Source organism: Capricornis sumatraensis, chromosome 1 (assembly GCF_032405125.1).
Source record: "Capricornis sumatraensis isolate serow.1 chromosome 1, serow.2, whole genome shotgun sequence".
In the NCBI taxonomy this organism is placed as follows: domain Eukaryota; kingdom Metazoa; phylum Chordata; class Mammalia; order Artiodactyla; family Bovidae; genus Capricornis; species Capricornis sumatraensis.
Window position 1 is genome coordinate 205276909 of NC_091069.1, and position 21765 is coordinate 205298673.

General features: G+C 41.9%; 1 protein-coding gene across 1 annotated transcript in view; it reads right to left on the reverse strand.

Moving 5' to 3' along the window:
- Positions 1–20642, reverse strand: part of LOC138076618 (EGF-like and EMI domain-containing protein 1) — a 615728-nt gene extending 595086 nt beyond the window's left edge. Inside the window, 1 exon segment of the mRNA XM_068968872.1 lies at positions 20554–20642. Within this exon segment, the coding sequence (XP_068824973.1) occupies positions 20554–20642 (89 nt within the window).
- Between the last annotated feature and the right edge of the window lie 1123 nt (positions 20643–21765).

A 21765-nucleotide genomic window follows, 5' to 3' on the forward strand; every position in this document is an offset into this window, starting at 1 on the left:
AGCTCTCCTGACCCCATTGTAATTCTAGCCCATCGAATATCATCTGACACACAGGAGGTGCTCGATACAGTTCTGAATGAATGAATGAACCTAATACCTTTTCTGTTATCTAGATGCATATTCTTTCCAATACCCTGCTGTGCCTTTGAAAAATGAGGCATTCCAATGAAGGTGTAGTCAGCATGACTGCAAGTAGCCAAGCTTGGAGAGGGGATTTCCCCCATCTCAGGCGTTTCCCTGCCTGGTAGTCTGACCTGCTGAAGAAACTACTGAGATGATCTTATATACTTCAAGCCAACACCATGCCTTACCATTCACCCAGTGATTCCAGCACCCCTAACCCAGACAAATACTCTCAGGAGAGGGCCTCAGCCATGAAGAAGCAGAGGTCCTCTCAATGCAGTACTTCATCGTCAGCCCGAACACAAGGATGTTAGAATTCTGGCCTCTCCCCTCATCCACAGCTTCAGACTATACTTTCTTGAGAGAATACTCAGATTATGGCCCATGCCAGACACAGAAAATACTGAGGGAAATCTGATGAATTAACGAGGGGTTACTTTAATCCAATACTCCAGCCTCTCCCCTGTCCTAGTTCTTTCTTAACAAATATAAAATGCTTCAGATTCACCCATGCTTCCCTGATGGTTCAAATGGTCAAGAATCTGCCTGCAATGCAGGAGACCTGATTCGATCCCTGGGTTGGGAAGATCCCCTGCAGAAGGGAATGGCTATCCAGTCAAGTATTCTTGCCTGGAGAATTCCATGGACAGAAGAGTTTGTTGGGTTACAGTCTATTGGGTTGCAAAGAGTTGGACATTACTGAGCAACTAACATCTTCACCCATAATTTAAAACACCACAAATATTCTCTCAACTCTCCTTTTCCCCCTGACCACCATCCTAACTCTTTGGCTTCAACCAAGCCCCTTGGAAAAATGGTCTCCACTTGTTCACTCCACTCTCACCCTCTGTTCATTTCTCAGACCAGGATCAGGAACTGGGCCCCAAACCACCAAAGCCACCAGTAAACTCTTGGAACAAAGCACAAAGGACACTTCCTAGCTCTTATGTGGCTTGTCTTTCCTGTAACATTAATACAACTCATCTTCCTTCTGCATGTGTGCTAAGTCGCTTCAGTCATGTCCGTGTTCAGTTTGTGACCCCATGGGCTGTAGCCTTCCAGGCTCCTCTGTCCGTGGGATCCTCCAGGCAAAAATACTGGAGTGGGTTGCCATGCCCTCCTCCAGGGAATCTTCCCAACCCAGATATCGAACCACACCTCTTATGTCTGCTGCATTTGTAGGCAGTTCTTTACCACGAGTGCCACCTGGGAAGCTCATCTTCCTTCTTACCTCATCTTCTTTCTGGCCCACCTTAATTTTTATGAGTTCCCCACCCATGGATGTCCTTCTCTACCCTTTTGACAGTACCTATTCTGTCTTCTTCGCGTATTCATTTTTTTTTTTGACCAAATTTCTCTTAATCATTACAGAGTAAAGCTACATCTATCATTTTTTTAAACTACAAGCCCGTCCTACTACATATATTTTAATATATAAACTCACTTTATGATTCACAACTACCCATAACCAAAATATGTGTCATCTCCACATTATGGATGAGGAAACTAAAGGACATAGATTAAGTTACTTTCTCTGGTAACTGGTGGAACTAAGATTTGGACCCAGGCAGCAAAGAATACACCCTTATTCTTTGCTGATTCTTTCATTGATGGTGGTCCTCAGCGACCCCTCTGAATCCACAGATACTTCCTGAGTGACTCTACTCTGCTCCCTGGTTTCATGCTGGTATTCCCAGTGTTCTCGTCCACAGCTTCCTCTCATCTCAAGATGGTACGCACCCAGCTGCCAGCTGAGCACATGCTAAACAAACTCATCACCTTCAACCTGTCCTCTCAATCTGCTCCATTCTGCGCACTCTTCCCTTGCAGAATGTACCCAATCACTTAGCCTGCAGATGATGCTCAGTTCAGCTCAGTCGCTCAGTCGTGTCCGACTCTTTGCGACCCCATGAATTGCAGCACGCCAGGCCTCCCTGTCCGTCACCAACTCCCGGAGTTCACTCAGACTCACGTCCATCCAGTCAGTGATGCCAGCCAGCCATCTCATCCTCGGTAGGCCCCTTCTCCTCCTGCCCCCAATCCCTCCCAGCATCACAGTCTTTTCCAATGAGTCAACTCTTTGCATGAGGTGGCCAAAGTACTGGAGTTTCAGCTTTAGCATCATTCCTTCCAAAGAAATCCCAGGGCTGATCTCCTTCAGAATGGACTGGTTGGATTTCCTTGCAGCTCCAACATCACAGTTCAAAAGCATCAATTCTTTGGCGCTCAGCCTGCTTCACAGTCCAACTCTCACATCCATACATGACCACAGGAAAAACCATGGCCTTGACTAGATGGACCTTAGTCAGCAAAGTAATGTCTCTGCTTTTGAATATGCTGTCTAGGTTGGTCATAACTTTTCTTCCAAGGAGTAAGCATCTTTTAATTTCATGGCTGCAGTCACCATCTGCAGTGATTTTGGAGCCCCAAAAAATAAAGTCTGACACTGTTTCCACTGTTTCCCCATCTATTTCCCATGAACTGATGGGACCAAATGCCATGATCTCCATTTTCTGAATGTTGAGCTTTAAGCCAACTTTTTCACTCTCCTCTTTCACTTTCATCAAGAGGCTTTTGAGTTCCTCTTCACTTTCTGCCATAAGTGTGGTGTCATCTGCATATCTGAGGTGATTGATATTTCTCCCAGCAATCTTGATTCCAGCTTGTGTTTCTTCCAGTCCAGCGTTTCTCATGATGTACTCTGCATAGAAGTTAAATAAGCAGGGTGACAATATACAGCCTTGACGTACTCCTTTTCCTATTTGGAACCAGTCTGTTGTTCCATGTCCAGTTCTAACTGTTGCTTCCTGACCTGCATACAGATTTCTCAAGAGGCAGGTCAGGTGGTCTGGTATTCCCATCTCTCTCAGAATTTTCCACAGTTTATTGTGATCCACACAGTCATCCTATTTCCCACCCACTCCCTTGCCTCCCACATCCAACAATCAGCAAGTTCATCAGTTCAACTACTTTTTCACCTTAGTTCAGAATCTGATCATTCCTTATCACCACCATGGAGAGCTTCTTCAAACAACTGCCAGAGTGATCTCTCAGAACCACAGCTATTCTCAAGACTCCACTGACAGTATCTTCAAAGACTCTTTCTTTCAGGATAAGATCCCAACTGCTCAGTGCAGCATACAATGCCTCTTTGATAGGCAATGGTCATGTCTCAAGCTTTGTTCCACTTTAGACTCTAATCTCCATGACTCAACACAGCCTGTTTGTTCTCTAGTCCCCAAAACCTTTTATACATGGCAGCCCCTCTATCTGAAGCATACTTCATCACACCCCTTCCCCTCACCGCTCACCTATCTTCTTTCTCTCAAGCCACTTGTCTCCACAGGCATCTCTATGGCCACAGAACCTTGCCCATGTGCTCCTATAGCCCTCTAAGCTCACTTCTCTCTCTGCACCTATTATACTGAATAGTAATAATCTTTTGGGTGTTTTTTCAAAATCAGATTGGACTTCTCTGAGTACAGAGGACAAATCCTATACCTCTTTGCATTAAATAAGCATCTACCATAGATAGGACCCACAGAAAGCAGATGCTCAATAAATCTCTGTCAAAGGAAATAGCAAATGAAAACACAGCTTTTGAAAGTTGGCCCTGCCCCTCCCCCTGAATTAAGTAGGCTGATGGATACAAAGCTGACTGCATTTCAAGTGAAAGAAGCAGATGGCTTTAAATCACATCAGCTCCAGCCAGGGAATATACACTCTTCCTTTCAAAACACTCTTAAATTATCACTCTCATTATTGATCCTTTTTTCTTTACTGAAAAAAAAAAGATTACTTTAAAAGGTTTAATCTAAATAGAGGAGAACAATGAGAGCTCTGTAGCATGAAGATAACTCAAGTACATCAGTGCTTCATTGATATAGCATAATTAAGAAATGAATTGATTCACATGAAACAGTTTTCTGGATTAATATTCATTTTTCCTTAAAGCACTAAATAAATGTTTCGTGGGTTTTTTTTTTAAATCCTTTCTGGAAGAAAATCATTCTCAAATATATTAGACACCTCTCTACTTTCATAATCAAAGAACATTTTTAAAAATGCTCACAAGATAATAAGTGAAGGCAATAATTAAAGTATTTTGTTAAAACATAAACATATATATTTACATCAATACTTATATTTGTATTTATATTGTGTAACTCTTTCAAAATGTTAACAATGGAAATCTCTGGTTGTGAGTTTATAAGAGATGTTTATTTTGTTACCACATCTGGATATTCTAATATTTCCACAATAAAATGTATATGTTATATAATAAAACTAGAGATTTGTAAATAAAATTAGGACTATATTGAATTTAACATGCTATTGACAAAATAAATCTACCATGATCAAGTTCCATATTTACTCACTGGTACACAATAAAGTAAACATGATGCCTTATCTAACCAATCCAGAATATAATGCTTTCAGAGATTTTGAGAATATAGTTTTTTTCAGGTCCTCTTACTATCAGTCTAAAACTGTATGTTCTTTTCTTGCTATCGATTCTGACTTCTAGAAGCCCCCTTTTATTCTTTTCAAATATGTTATTTGTAAGTCTGCTAAAGTCATTTGAAAAATAGAGTGCTCATTTCTTGGGAACTTGAAGTTTAAAATCCAGCATTTTCTGAATAGAGATTCTGTGACATCCATTTGCACTTTTTATTTACTGTAACAGTTAGGTGTATGTTGGGCTTTGGAATATAGTTCAGCTTCCAGCTCCAGAATAACTAGCTATGAGACCTTGGATGAGCTACTCAACTTTTTTGAGCCTCAGTTTTCTATTCTGTAACTTGGGAGAGCAATACAATTGCACCATTTTTATAAAGATTAAATGAAGTGATGAGGTAAAGAACCCACAGAGTTTGAAACAATAGCAAGTATACAATATAGGTTAGCTATTATTATTAACAGCTAATTTATATTGGGTTCCTGGTGGTTCAGACAGTAAAGAATCTGCCTGCAGTGCTGGAGACCCCACTTCGATCCCTGGGTTGGCAAGATCCCCTGGAGAAGGGCATGGCTACCCACTCCAGTATTCTTGCCTGGGACATCCCATGGACAGAGGAGCCTGGCAAGCTACAGTCCACGGGACCACAAAAGAGTCAGACACAACTGAGTGACTAACACTTAACATTGTAATTCATGTTACTATTATTATTTACCTCTGATTCTCAGTGATTTTCCAGGTAGAAAGGCTGACCGAAAATTGAGTTCTAGGTAAGCAAAATATTTCTACCTATATCAACTGGTTACAGAAATAAGAGTCATCTAAAAGCCAAGGCAGGTTAATCTCACCCTTTGGAGCAGGAAAAAAGGTCATAAATTTGTTAAGGTAATTTAGCAATTTAGAGTTAGTAAATTAAATGTAAAACTCTAGTTCTGAAGAAGCCATGTTTATGGCCTACTTGTTTCTAAATATGCCTATGTCCGTTAACTATGAACCAGATTACAAAATTGGAGCCCATGTGGTAAGCTACCTATTCCCCCCTGCTCTGGGATGCTTCCAAAACCTTTAAGCAGAGGACATTTGCCTGTATACTTTTTAGTCTTTTTTTGGATCATCACTGGAATAAATCAGAGCAACCCAGATAGAGAGCACACAATAACATGTTTTTAATGAAAAATACAAATGAACCATAAAAGTTCTTACCAGAAATAATTCAGTGGTACTGGTGGCCTTAACAATACTTCAAGTGGCTCTGGCCAGTAATATATGCCAAGTCAGAAAACTATTTCCGAAACAAGTTGAATTTTTTAAAGTATCTATCCAAATAAAAAAGTAATAGATGTTCATTACAGAAAAGTTGGCAAAAACTGAGAACTATAGATGAGGGGATTACAAATTATCCATAATTCACCACCAAGAGATAAACACTATTAAAACATTTTGATGCATTTCCCTCCTTTTGTGCTTATTGTCTTTATATTTATTCATTTCTATATAAAACCATGCTGTTACAGACATTTGTATCCTGCTTCCTTTTTGACTTATTATAATATAAGCATTTTACAGAGCATTAAAATTCTTTGTAAACATCGTTTTTAATAGCTGCATAAATGTTCCATCATAAGGATATACCATAATTTACGTACTGTTTCCTCACTGTTGGACATTGAGGCCATTTCCAATTTTTTTGCTAACACACAGAAATTTTAAAGATGGTTTTCAAGAGAAAACAAGTTTTATTTCGTGGGCAAATGAAGTACCCAATGAAACAGACAGTGATGATATGTTCGTGTAATAGATTCACTGCCAGCCTCAGGTTCGATCAGAATAGGCATTTATCTTTCCTTCAAGCAATAATTCATTTTAATTCAGACTTCCCCTTAGTACATGCTTCCTCACAAATGTTTTCCATCTCTCACAACTGCAAAGACTCAGCCATAAAGCTCACTTTTTTGACAGGTGGCATTTAATTTGTCTGTGGGTCAAAAGCCATACTATCTCTTGTTGCCACACTGAACAGAGGCAGGAAGTGTCACCTGCAGTCCTACCCATGTGTAATCCTCCTCCTTTGTGAGACAATTTACTTCTTCTTCATGTTCAATTCTTGGCCAGTCTGTCAGATGTTAAAGTGCCTTGCTTGGGCTTCTGGGGTCCTTAAAAATTAACTTTTGCTTCTGGGCCATTCGGCTCTCTTGAAGAGTCTATCTCCATGGGGACCAGAACGCCATACCAAGGGACTCCACCCCACCTTGCTGCTGCTGCTGCTAAGTCACTTCAGTCGTGTCCAACTCTGTGCAACCCTATAGACGGCAGCCCACCAGGCTCCCCCATCCCGGGGATTCTCTAGGCGAGAATACTGGAGTGGGTTGCCATTTCCTTCTCCAATGCATGAAAGTGAAAAGTGAAAGGGAAGTCGCTCAGTCGTGTCCGACTCTTAGCGACCCCATGGACTGCAGCCTACCAGGCTCCTCCATCCATGGGATTTTCCCGGCAAGAGTACTGGAGTGGGGTGCCATTGCCTTCTCCACCACCCCACCTTAAGAGGACTCTTATTTTTTTCAGAACAGGCCTCTTTCCTGCTATGCTAGAGAGTCATGTCAGAAACATAAATGCCCCACCTATGTTACCTGATGAAGAGCTTAAACCCTGAGGTAACTGAAGTAGTCACAGCAAGAAGCAAAGCCTTGGGGAGGCCATTACTAATGCAACACGTGGTCATGCGGATTCCATGTTCGAAAGAGAATACCATAAGCATATTTAATATGAAATGCAAGGACTACAGCCAAGTGAGTTAAGAATTTCGACTGACTGTTTTTGGAAACTAATAGCTTACCAGACTCTAAACGGATATGGAGCTATCACAGACACAATCTAAAAACTGTAACGGCTTGTTGGAGTCAAAATTAGGACTTCACAATACAAAATAAAATGTATGAAGACAGTGAAATAGGAAAGTTTGTGAAGCAGAGGGGAGCAAAAGCCTTCAAAGTCCACTTCTATTAACATTAATCTGGTACTAGGGGGTCCCTCAGACCGAGCTTAACCAGACAGCCTTACCCTTCAAAAGACTAGTTTACCTTCTGGAATTAGACATCAGCAAAAGTAATCAAGAGTAGAACCAAAGAAGTTTTATCCTTTCTGCACAGAGAATGAAATTGAAATGAATAAAATATCTAAATTTTAGAAATGAGAGGACTTTTGGCCTTATCATAATCCCTAAATAATGATTTTTCAACGTTAGAGGCATAGTGTAACTGCACAGTGTTTGTTGTTCAGATGAAATAAAATGAAACAATACAGGAAACCCTTGCCACATTGCTTGGCAGGAAGATCCTGCTCAATGGATGGCACCGATTCTGCTACTTTCATACAGAAGCAATGGGTTTAAAAGAACGACAACGGAACTCATTTTACCCATTACCCTTAAGGGACTTTCTAATCTTTATTTCCCGATTATTAAAATGAGAACATTTTTAAATGATAAAATCTGCTATACAAATTTTTTTACTTTTGGCAAGGTATATTACAAAATGTTGGGATTTCATATAAAAACATCCATTAATATTGATAATGGTCTTTTTTATTTTGATGGACACAAGAAGCTAAAACTTCCTTCTTTACACAAACCAACATCCAGAATTTAAACAAACAAAAATAGGTGGGTATTTCTTTGCTAAAAGGCAATTCCTCATTTTATAAAAGAATGGTCTAAAAATTCTAAAAAACAAATGTCTAAAAATTTACTCTGTGAAAATCAGCATGATCTTCAAATATCTTATTTACCCATACTGGTTAGAATTCCTTGGGGCCCAACTGCTTTGGAGTTCAGAATTTTTCAGATTTTAGAAAGACAATATGGCACATATGTGCCCAGAAGTGTCTAGAGTCACACCCTAACCAAATCCATTAACATTTACTTAAAGAAGCTTAAGGTGAAGTCACTCAGTCGTGTCCAACTCTTTGCGACCCCATGGACTGTAACAAACTAGGCTTCTCCATCCATGGGATTCTCCAGGCAAGAATACTGGAGTGGATTGCCATTTCCTTCTCCAGGGGATCTTCCCGACCCAGGGACCGAACCCGGGTCTCCCGCATTGGAGGCAGACGCTTTAACCTCTGAGCCACCAGGGAAGCCCATAAAAGAAACTTAAGGATTTTCATATTGAATAAAATAAATTCTATAATAAGACTCACATCAGCTCAGTGTAGATTTTCCTACCAAATTAATTTGTGACAAATAGCAACAATGAAAAGTACCTGCCAGTATTTAGAGCTTTTGGGATTTCAAAATTAAGAATAAGAGATTATGAAACTATTTTTGATTTGAACACACACAGTCAAATCAGTCTAGTGTGGAAATTTAAGATGGGTAATTTAAGAAATAAAAAGGGTAGCTTATGTGCTGATATCATAGAGACAAAATGCTAGTTGAAATAGAAATACCTTTTAATGAAAAGGCACAAAAGAACTGGTGAATCTGAAGCATGTACCTTCCAAAGCAAAAGAATTTCAAGAGTTGCTAGTGCAGATCAGGCCTGCAAAAGTACCACACTGACCTAAGATTTCTTAAAATCTACTCTGGTCATTATTCACTACCACTAACCAAAATCTTCTGGCAATGAGTCTGAAACTATTTTTCGAAGGCGAAAAAGAGTCCTTGGAAACTGAACACACAGTGTAGGCAAAGCCCGCAGGAGACACATCCAGAAACTGAGACATACATAGGTTTATAAACACACAAAAATTACATGGTAAAAATACAAGAACCATGCTCCCTCTCATTACCACTGTTGTATAATCTGAACCTAATATCACTGCCAAATCCCAGGATTAGGAACAGATCTTTAGCACCCCAAATACTAATTTATAGTGAGACGATCTTGGATCTTCCTAGTTTTTAATGCACGTTGATGGTATAAGGCTGCTGGATCATTTTGATGTAAGACTTTATATCTCTCCATCTCAGTTTTCCCTTAAAAAATAAAATTATTATCTCTCTCTAAGCAAATGAGCATGTTTCATTATATCCAGAAACATGCTTTAGAGAAAAAGGATCCTTTAAACTACCAAGTGGAGAAGAAAATGGCTACCCACGCCAGTATTCTTACCTGGAGAATCCCATAGGAGCCTGGAGGGTTACAGTCCATGGAGTCACAAAGAATGGGACACGACTGAGCAACTAAACAACAACAGCAAAAACTACCAACACTCCTTGTCAAGGAGGGCTTAACATAGAATAAAGCCAAAGAGCAAAAATAATGTCTTAGGCAGACATTTCCCTACATTTAAGTGACCAATGTTAAATTATTGTACATAACAAATCAGATTAGGAATGTATTTTAAGGCTGATTAATCCTTGAAGAACGTGTATCTCTTGGAACATTTGTTGTAACAGATCCATGAGAAAATAGACACCAGAGAGTTTACCAGTCTCACTGAGCTAATTTGTAGCCCAGCTAGAACAAGAACTCCCAATGCTTACAAATAATATAAGTTTGGGGTACATTTTTATCAACAAGGGAGCAATAGAGGGGACACAGAAACATGGATTGAAGGTTGATTATCAGTGACTAATTTAAATTCAACAAACAATTATTGGGCTCACACTTTGCCCATAATGCAGTTAAAATCTAGCTACAGAATTAACATGAGCAACTAAATAAAAATTGACAGAAGGTGCTCAACAGGACTTTAGGAGAGAGACCCTGGAATTCAGATGAGGGAGAAGCGGAGACAGTTTTCTGGTGGGACTGAAATGGGGAGATACAACAACTTACTGGGAGTATATCTGGCCACTACAAAGAATCCCTCAGTTGTACTGTGAGCCAAAAATACATTTAGAACTTTTACAACGATCGCTGGGTCATTAGAGTAGACTGTGAACTCCCTGGTCCCTCAAATTTTAATGAAACTGAGCCCTTTTAAGGGTGGCACTTTGAGCAAGTTTAGCTGTGAAACAATTAAAATGTTAACGGTGTTTCTACTGTAAATAGATTTATGAAAGGGAATGCCAACTGAGTCGTTTCCTAGCCCTAACTTGTTACTGTCAGTTGAATTCAAGCAAGATGTGCTTTATAAGAGATGTAAGGCATACCTTTAAACAGCTGCTGCCTGTTGTGTTTCCTATTTCAAAATTCATTTCATATTGCATATAACATGCCTAAAGCCCAGTACAAATACTATTCTGTTATCACATAATTGGCCAGTGTGTATTGCTGTGTCTTGAGTTTCTACTTGTTTTATTTTACATGCGGTATTTTAGTACATTGAAAGGAAACCCGTGTTCATTTTTGTGCATCCCAATACAGAGAGAGTTCAAAAGTTCAAAAGATAAGAAGTGGTTCTCAGCATGAATAAACCGTGAAAGGCATTAGAAAATAAATTTTTGATGTCAAGATACATTCCCAGTTTATTCACACTGAGAAAACTTTGGGACTTTGTAAGCTGGGCTAGACAAAATTTGTTTAAACTCCACAATAAATAAAAAAGTAATATAATTTGACTGTCATTCTATTATCACACACTTGTCTATAAATCAAACCCTTTACAATGTAACAAAAATTTGGAAGTACTGCAAATGAAGATTAGTGTTTTGAGCTCCAGAAAGAAAAAAAAAAAAAAATCAAAATTAGGTTGCCTTTCTCCTGATACTGATCTGAATCTACTATGCTAAACCAGAAAAATGGTTTTCTTAATAATTCAGAGAAACCAAACTTCAAATCTCCTGGGACTGCCTCTTCTCTCAAGAGTCAAAGTCACTAAAGCTCAGAATTACTGTCAATTCTTAATTAACCATGTCAGTGAGAAGAACACTTACCACCATTGAAAATTGTCTATTGAGGAGTGACAGCACTTCCCACATCATCAGTTGACAAGCCACATAATTTATATACCAGGAGCTGACTTTCCAAACAGCTGGCCGGGAAAGCCTTTACTAATTTCAAACATGTTCTCATCATTATCGCATGGTTTTCAAATAGATTTCTTTAAAAAAAAAAATCTAGAGATCTTTGCATACCTATGAAAATTCAAATGTCAATTCAGATTGCTGGGACAGTCAACTAACCCTGTGTGAGGGACCCAGAACTTATCTGTGAAACAGATGATTTTTGTGCTGGGTCTTAAGAGATTGGCCTGGAGGAAGCAGAAGTTCACTGAGAGTAAAGTATAGAGAGCACTGGGGGGGCCTGCAAGGGCGTGGGGGGTGGGGGCAATGATGACAAACTGAGTCCAACAGGAGCTCAGACACCTCCAGCTGCTCTCCAGGAGTCTACACTTCTTGCCAACCATGACCAAAAGTGATGGCTACCAGAGTTTTCTCAACTAAAACAAGGTTCTTCCATTGGGTTTGTTGGGGGTAACTAATGGCACCCCACTCCAGTACTCTTGCCTGGAAAATCCCATGGACGGGGGAGCCTGGTGGGCTGCAGTCCATGGGGTCGCGAACAGTCAGACACGACTGAGTGACTTCACTTTCACTTTTCACTTTCATGCATTGGAGAAGGAGATGGCAACCCACTCCAGTGTTCTTGCCTGGAGAATCCCAGGGACAGGGGAGCCTGGTGGGCTGCCGTCTATGGGTTCGCACAGAGTCGGGCACGACTGAAGTGACTTAGCAGCTAAGTCAATTACTTTTCAGTAGCAACACTCTCCGCTTTCCATACTCCTCTTTTATTTAAATTCCCTGACACCTCCCATGGCATTTACACTCCCTCCCTCTTTCCTTCTTCTCAGGCAGTTTCTTAATCTCCTCCTTGGGTCCTTTCTCATCTGTGCTCCTCATGTGTGTACCTGCTAAGTCGCTTCAGTCATGTCCAGCTCTGTGTGACCCTATGGACTGCAGTCCACCAGGCTCCTCCATTGATGAGATTCTCCAGGCAAGAATAGAGGAGTGGGTTGCCATGCCGTCCTGCAGGGGATCTTCCCCACCCAAGGATTGAAGCCAGGTCTCTTACATCTACCTGCATTAGCAGGCAAGTTCTTTACCACTAGTGCCACCTGGGAAGCTCTCCTTTCATATACTAAAGTACCCCAGGTTTCCTTCTTCAATAATCTTTTCTCCTCATTTTTTATACATACTTGTCTCCTGACACTTCAATATCCCAATATACATCTAGCCCAGACCAATCTCCTGGCCTCAGACACTCCTGTGGAGCTTCCCCAGAAGGTCCCCATCTGAGAGCCCACAGATGCGTTAAGTGTCGACAGGGTCACAGCGGAACTCACCTTCTTCTCCTCTTTCCTGTGTGTCTGATTTTCTCTATTACCCAGATGTCACCTTCTTTCTCTCTCACTCCCTTTCCACCACACATTCACCAACTCCTTTGGAATTGATCCTTCCTTTCATCACCACCACCGCTTCCTTTGTTTATGAGACTCACACCACTTCTCCTACTACTGAAGCAATCTCCTCATTGGGCTCCCCACCTCTGGCCTCTTCCCTCCCCAGCCCATTCTTCATTCAATAAACACAAATCTGACTAGGTTCCTCCTCCGCTTTCAGTCAGGCTCTGCTTGGTTCTTCACTGGTGTACTGTGAAGTCCAAAGTTCTCACCTTGAGATTGTGAGACCCACCCTGAGTTAGTCCCTCTTAACTGCCTTAAACTCATCTTCTACTGGGGCTCCTTTTATATCCTCCCCTCCAGACATACCATTAAGAAAATGATTTATGGTTTTTCCTAAATGAGAAAGGACTTCCTTCTTGCACATGCTCTTCTCATCAACTAGAACCCCACCACCACTTTTCTCATCCATCCATCCATCCATCCATCCATCCATCCATCCTAACCTTTACTCAGTGAATTAGCTTAAGAAAAATGCACTCTTGAAAACCTATAACTGAAGCCCTGGATTCTGTCTTCCCTCCAGTTAGGTTATATGTTACATCTCTGCCAACTTTTTTTTTTTTTTTGATAGGTTCTGATCTGTTCATTGATCTCCTTCCAGGTCTATGAGCTGCTCGATGACAGAGAATCAGCTTATCCTCTTTGTATCCCCAAAGCCTAGCAAAACACTGGGCAAGGAATAAACATGTGTTAAATGGAAGTAACAAGAAATCAGCTACATACTAAGCAGCTGGGTTAGTGATTTAACTTCAGCTTCAGTGGAGAGAAGACAGATACTTGAGACTTGAACATAGCCCCTTGAGTCCGCTCATTAAACCTCTGTGTTCAACTAGTTCCAGAGTCTTCCCACCTATTGAAAAAGAAATGGAAACACAAGTGCTGGATTTAACAAGAGAACAAAACTAGATTTAAGCTTTAGCAAAGCCCATGCCGGTGAAATGGGGAAAGAAAATGTTAGAGGTGTTGGGACTCATTTCTACATATCTTGTGAAGAAGTTTTCGGGGCTTTTGTTCTAGAAGGATTTTTGTATAGCAACAGCCTTGGAAGATTTAGAGGGTGTGTCCTGCCAGGGCTGAGGTCAGAGTTGTTTCCTGAGCAGGATAAGAAAGATGATGTCTCCCTCTATGGCCAAAAGTTTAGCAAGGTTGCTAATGTCCCCCTTATAATACTGGAGACTTTTATAAGGCCTGGGTTCCTCATCTGTGATTTAACCCCACTGTGTACACAGTATCCATTTGGGCCACTCCTCATTGCCTCATGGAACTGGGGGAGGGGTGACTGATGCAAACCTGAAGCTCCAATTACCTGCTATGGCCTGACTGATTAGTAAAGTCCTTTGTCTCTCATCCAGGGGTCTCATGTCTTCTGCCAGCAGTTATGAACTCTGGCAGACTAACTTGTTACCCTGCAGGCAGAGTAAAATCTGACACAAGAACACCTCATCAGAATTCTTGATGAGGAGAAAAGAATTAAAGGAAATTTTAAAATTGTCCTATAAAAGTTTATGAAATTGAATAATACCAGAAAGATAAAATCTTGAATAGAGTGTAATAGTTAAAAGCACAGATTCTACAGTCAAACAGTCCGGGTTCATAGCCTAGCTTTCAAAATTGTTAACTACATAAATTCTCCTGAGCTCCATACCCTTATATGTAATTTCTGAGAAAATCATAACTTCTCTAAATCTCAATATCCTCATTATAAAATGTGGATACTAATATTCTGATAGGGTTGTTGTGAGGATGAAATGAGTTAAATATGGAAAGTACTTATATTGTTCCTGGCATTGAATAAGTGCTATTTAAGAATAATATTCTGATGCTTGAACTTTACTCCATGGAAAATCAAAGTTTTTACAAAGGAAATGATGTTCATAGATCTTTGTTTGATGAAATTGTATATATAATAAAAACCAACTTTGATGAAATTGAATATATAAGAAAAATAAAGAGGATCCATGAAGCAGAAGACCAACCAAGAGACAACCATAGCAACCTAGGAGTAAAACTAGCATGGCTGGGCTTGAGTGCTGGCAATGGGAAAGAGAACTAATTCAAGAGATTTCATTGCTGGTGTTTCTAAAATTTGACACCTGAGAGAAATATAAATATTCATTTCTAGTTATCCAATCACCATACGCAAAGGCTTGTTCATGATCATCTTATACCTAAAGCTCATAATGTAACTACAAGATAAACTAGGAGAAAAGTGACAGATAGGAATTCAAATATGAAGGGAAAAAAGGTGAGTCAAGTACTTTGGAGGGAGAAAATGTTAGGGAGACAAAGATAACTAAAAATGATCTAAGGACATTTTGAGTCTTGACCCCACAGTGATAATAAATCTATTATTAGAAATGCAACTCTGTAGCTCTGAAGAGAATGGGGCTAAATGTGCAGACCTAGGTTTCACCAGAATAGAACACATGGTAGGAGCCAGGGAAAGAAATAGCTAAAGCAGGGAAGTATATAGAGTGGAAAGGGGATTAAAGATACAAGGTGAGAGAAAGCAGCAGCTAGTGCAGGAGAACTGCAGATGAAATTCAGTGTACAAAGGAAATGCACAAGCGAAGAAGTGAAGCGGGAAACAGGGGTAGCCAGTAGAAAAATGGGAGTAGGGTGAGTTCTGGAAAGAAGGCAGCATCTTGGGAAGGAATTTCAGCAGAGGAGGACAGATTGCAGTGGGTTAAATGATCAATGATAAAATCATTGATATGCATCAAAGAACTGTTCTTGAGAAATTAAAGGCGAAGGAGAGAAGAAGCAAGGTCAAAACAGATCCACATATAGACACAAACATATCAGAAACACGGAACAGAGGGAGACGTAGACAGGAAGACACGAACACATGGGGGGAGGAAAGGCAAAAATAGCAGGAAGGAAGGAGTTGGCAATAAAAGGAAGAAAAGAGATGACTAATAAAGAACACTGTTCAAGGTAGGATGTGGAACCTGCAGGGAAGGAATTACCTTGAAAATCTGGAAAGTTTTTCCTACAAGATACCCAAGAAAGAAGTAAAAAAAAAAACAGAAAAAAATATTGAAGACAGGAAGTTGAGCATTCCCTGCTGAGGACAGAGAGTCTGTCAAAATATTACATATTAAATAATGCAATGTCAATGTCATCAATAAAGTATGGGTTGAAGTTGGTTCCTAAAATTCCCTGGCAGAGGTGAGGTTCAGGTCCACTCGGGGCAATAGGAGAAAGAGTAAGCCACTGCTGAAAATATGCAGGAGGGCCTGGGAGGATGGCAGTTTGAAAGCCAGGGAAGCCTAGGAAGGAAAGGTCAAGGGAAGAGGGACCATCACAGGTAACAGTGATCAGGAAGAAGGCTCTGGAGTTACAATGGGTTCAAAGCCCATCCCACCACTTCTCAGCTATGAAACCAAAGCAAGTTACTTAATCTCTCCCTCTGTCTCAGTGTCCTTATCTGAAAAATAGAGATGACAGTATTCCCAACCTCAGAGGATCATTCTTAAAACAATAAACACAAACTGCCAGAAATAATGCCTTGCCCATGGAGGGTGTACATAGTCTTCTCTACCTCACTTTATGTTGTGCTCACTAAGTATCACTGATCTCAACAAAAAAGAAAAGTATTTTTTAATTAATTTACACTGAGTAAAGGACAGACCACAGGCCGTGCTTAAATTATCTGTGAATTTAAAAGTGGACTGTTCTGTTCTCAGCCCCAGACATCTCTAATTGGCTCAATTTCAGGCTTTATCAGAATTAACAACAACAAAAAAAAAACTAAAGTAAATAAAATAAATACCAACATTGTGTGTGTTCACAAGACACCTCTGTCGATTCCCCTTCACGATTCTGGATTATTATATTTTCTTCCCTTTTTCTACTTCTAAATGTATTGATTGTTCAAAAAGCTAAATCTCTGCCACAATGACCAGAAGTTTCCATATCATCTACAGCAGGCTGCGGGGAAACAGTTCTACGCATATGTGTTGGGGGTGGCGTTTGGGTGGGTAAGCTGTATTGTGTCAGGCACATTTCGGATTTCTACATCAGCGTGTATTGGAGACCTATATTAGGGAATGAATGTGAGCCATCCTGATCCTCTGGAGGAGGAACTGGTTATCCACTCCAGTATTTCCACCTGGAAAATTCCATGGACAGAGGAGCCTGGCAGGCTACAGTCCATGGGGTCACATGATGAAATAGTTAGGAGACTACTGAGTCACAGAGAGGCCATACCTTTCTAAAATCCCCACTAAGTGTCAGAGAATGCCCAGTACCTCAAGTCCCTGGAGCTTCAGCTACGGGATCTGCCTTTATAGGCAGATCTGGCTTTATAGACATTCTGCCTGAATGGTATCTATCTGCACCACACCCATGTTCACTACTTCCATCATGTTGCATACAATAGTTATGCAAGTGTTTACAAGATAGCATTACAAAGGATAAATTTTAATAGAGTGTATTACAGCCAGTCATTTTCCTTTGATGTCTCAAAGATCTGGAGTAGAGTTTATTTCCGTCTATTTAATCCTTGAGAAAACATTTGCAGAGTACCATTAACATAAGTAAACGCTTCAATATCCCTTTATCAAAATGCCATCATCAGTTACAACTCTCCAATTCATAATGTACTTGCCAAGGCTAGCTTTCCCTATTCCACAATTCCCAGTTTAAGCCGAGCCCATTGTTTTAATACTTCAGTGTCTACAGCTATAAGAGAGCAGGAGAATTTCTTATGAAGAGTCTCGGTGAGGAAGAGAGAGATCAGATCTTCCTTGTGAGGAACAATCTTACCCACTGCAGGACGAAGCACACCAGCCCACCTCCATACCAAGCCCAAATGCCAATAGAACCCTACAGCTTTTACAACAGTCAAAAAAGCCCCACAGGTTCCCACTAGGTATAAAACACCAGCTGCATTCCCACTGAGAACCCCGGGCAGTGATTACAAAGAACTTCTTAGAAACACAGGCTGGGCTTGGGTGTTCTAAAAGGGATCATATTTGTTAAGAACTCCAGCACTGGAATTCAAACTACCTGTATCCAAATCTCATGGATTCTTGGAGTGTGAATTTAACCTTACTATGTCTCTTTCTTCAGTGTAAATGGAGACGATAACAGTGCCTTTCTTGTAGGGCTATTTCCAGGACAAAATGAAATAATACATGTAGTTAGAAATTTGCCTTACATCTAACTAAGAATTCAAAAAAGATTCAGTATTCATTACCTGTGATTTCCAATGTCGAGTCACATAGTAGGTATACAGGCATTCTTTGTGGAATAATGATTTTATAAATTTGCCTAACCTTAGGAAACCAAAGGTTTGCTTAAAGTGATGACAAGATCATCAGCAAGATCGATTATCATTAGAGTTGGAGGACCCATAAGTCATACATTATATCTTTTGTTTCATTGATAGAATTTCCTTTGAAAGTGAGCTTGCCCATGGAAGAATATACCATAAATACAATTCTTTACACTTAGGCTGACCATTATTAGCTGCACAGTCATTTCTTCTTTTCAGTTGTCATTCCAGCTCCAAAATTTGCTCAAGGACAAGATCAGCTACACAAAACTTTTACCTGTGGTAATGACCTATAAGTGCCAGTCAGTAGGATGGTGCCTTCTCATTAGTGGCCCTCACCTCATTAGAAGCCTGCTCTCACTGATAATGGACCTCAGAGGTCAATAAAAATCTCAGGAAGAATTCTCTTTAATTTAATAGATGGACAGGTGTGTGGAAGCCAAGTGCTTTGTGTGGCTATATTCCACATGTCTACAACAATTGCAAAGGCATCTGCAGAAAACTAGCACTAAATCCCAACATGGTTCCTGCTGAAGAAACCATTAACTCTAATACCAGGGAGGACTAAATACAAAGTTGATTGGATTTTTCCCATCCAGATTTCACAAAGTACTAAGAGTCATCAGAGTGATCTCAATAACTCCCAGAAAGAGCATCTCTATTAAACACCCAAGGATTTATATTGGTTTTAATATCTGATCTCATCTCACCTGATAAATGCATGAGCTGCAGTAGCAGTGTCCTTTAAAAAAAATGCAATGTCATCCTTCCAGCCTTTTCAACAAAAGTACCAATACTGAAACACGAGGTAAAATATCTAAGCAATATAAAAAGTGATGCAGTATCTCTGTTCTTTTTCAGTGCCCCCCGAAAGGGATTATTCTACCTCATGTGCACGGGTAGCTACCTAATACGTCAGCCAGGGTCCACTTTAATAACAGCACTTGTAAAAGTAAGAGATAGCCAGCCAGCTAGCTAAAAAGGCAGTATCTAAAAAGTGGAGGCTTATGTATGCACAAGCTACCCAAAGTAAGATGTGTTTTCTGAAATAAACTGGAGAGGAAACGCCTATTCAAATAAACAGGACCCATCTTATCAATGGAAGAGAAATCACCTATCCAGAAATTTCTTGCATTTCTGCCAAAATGTATTTACAAACTATGTAGACAAGGAGTTGTTCTGCGAGGACACTGCACACTGGTCATGTCTCAAGATTTATAGTTAGTGACATTCGCAGTAACCAGGTAGCAAATCGAATCTCACAGGAGAAGGATGAAATATGGAAATGTAAAGTGAATCCAAAAATAGTATTTTTCTGACAAGAAAAATTCAAGACCCAGAAAGGTACAGATGGCTTTGTGTACTCATCTAAACCATTTTTCCACTATAAAGCATTCACATTTCAGAAAATCAAAGATGAAGCGAAGAAGTAGCAAAGACATTAAAGGTGTATTCATAACCGCTTAAGAGTAAAAAGGAGAAGCAGAGTTATGTTTGGCTTCTCTCTCAGACAGTTGATGATGATCCATCCCCCCGAGAAGACAGAATTCCGGGGCAAACTTCTCCAGCTAGTCACGGGGATAGGGCAGCTGGTTAAGATTTCACACCTGCCCTGAGCTTCAGGCAACACTTGGCACAGTGACCAAGAATGAGCATCTCCTGCCTCCTTCACTTTTGTTCTGGAAATGAAACCATGCCCCACCCGCAGAGGTTGCGTTATAATCATGTTGCTACTCTTTCATTCTCTCCTAACCCCCGCAAGCATCTAAGTGGCCCCGCACTCAGCCTTTAGCACACTCGCCTCCCCCAGCTCCTCACTCTGGCGAAAGTCATTCGCCATCAAAGGGTTCGCCTCTCAACAAACCTGTGGAATAGTCCACTCCTTCGGACTCAGAGATACTTCTTTAAAAAAAAAAAAGACTGGCTATTACATAAACTCTGGTCTCTAGTAAGGACATGTCAAGTAACGCGCTGTTCAACAGGATTTCGTTCAACACCCATTCGAAAACTGGAACTTGTCATTAGCCAATTACTCTTCCAAAAAGGACATTGACACACACACACACCTACGGAGAAATCCTGTCTGGCGCTGAGAAAGTAAGTCAGGTAGGAAGCACCCGGGTCCGGGTCTCTGCCCCGAGGACGCGCAGGGGACAGCGTTCCCGCCTCGCTCGGCCTGGGACAGCCCTCGAACCATCGCCCGGTGCCTGCCCGCCACTGCCGCCCTCCACCTCTACCCGGAGGAAACAGTTCCAGCCACAGGGACCGCAGCAGGTTAGGAGTGGGCGGAGGCACACGGGGCCGACTCTCCCCACACATCCCGGAGCGCGCGGGCTACACTTACATGCCTGGCCGGAGCTGAAGGGCGCTGCCTGGCGGCCAGCCGGCGGCCACCCAAGCGCAGAAGCACCAGAGCCACAGTCGCCAGGTCATCTCCGCGGGGTGGAGCGGCTCCAGCCGCCACCCCTGCTGCGCGCCGCGCGCCACTCCGGCTCCGCAAGTCCGAGCCCCGTGCAGAAGTTGAGCTCGCAGGGCAGAAGTTGGTGTGCGGGGCTCGCGGGCCCGTTGAGATGCGTCTCCCTGCGGAGGGCGCGGCAGCAGCTCGGCCCCACTAGGCATCACTGACGAGGAGGAGCGCGCGGGCGGAACGCCTGGGTGGCGCTCGGGCCGCAGAGATGGACGCCCTTGCTCCGACCGGAGCGACTGGAACCTGCTAGCCCCGGGGCCCCGCAGCCCCCGCAGCCTCGGTGCCATGGAAACGCGCTCGCTGCTCTCCGGGCCCGGCCCCTCCGGAGCGCTTAAAGAGACAGTCCCGCTGCCACCTTGGCTAGACTAGCTGTTGAGCGGCCCTGCGCCCCTCGCCCTTCTCACTCCCTCCTCTCCCCCCTGTGCCGCCTGGAGGAGGTGCGGAGCGCGGCAGGACGCTGGGGGCGCAATTAAAATGAGATTTAGGGGGCTCTGCTTAATCATCTCGCCTTACCCCGCTCCCTACCTCTTCCTACCTACACATGCAAGACACACACCGAAACCTCGCCAAAGACGCGAAGCGGTTCGAACCCCTCACAAACCAACCTGCTCAAAACCAAGCCAGATATAATCTGCCACCAGCAGAGACTAAAGGAAAGCTGACTTTTGATTCTTTCTCGCTCCGCTCCAAACCCGAGTCTCAGGAGTCTCAGAACACAGGCTAGGGGCAGGGGGTGGGAGTGGGGGTTATGTGTGTTTGAAGTGGGAACCGAAGAGCAATTGACTGAGTCAAATCTCCTGCCAAACTGACAGTTGCAGGACACCGTCGGCTCATCCAGAAATCCTCGTCACTCCAAATGGGATCATCTCCCTTCCTTTTATTTGGTCCCCATCTATCTCACCCAATTTAGGCACCAGAGTTAGAAGGAGAAGCCAACCCTTTTCCAAACCTACCCCCACCTTTCCTTCACACGAGCTTCTCTTCCCACAGATTTGCTGAGGAGCAGTCCATTGCGAGCCCCCAGAGCCCTTCCAGAAGGGAACAGTGTCTGCTCGGAACCGGAGGCTCCGGCTGCGGTGCTGGCCCGCC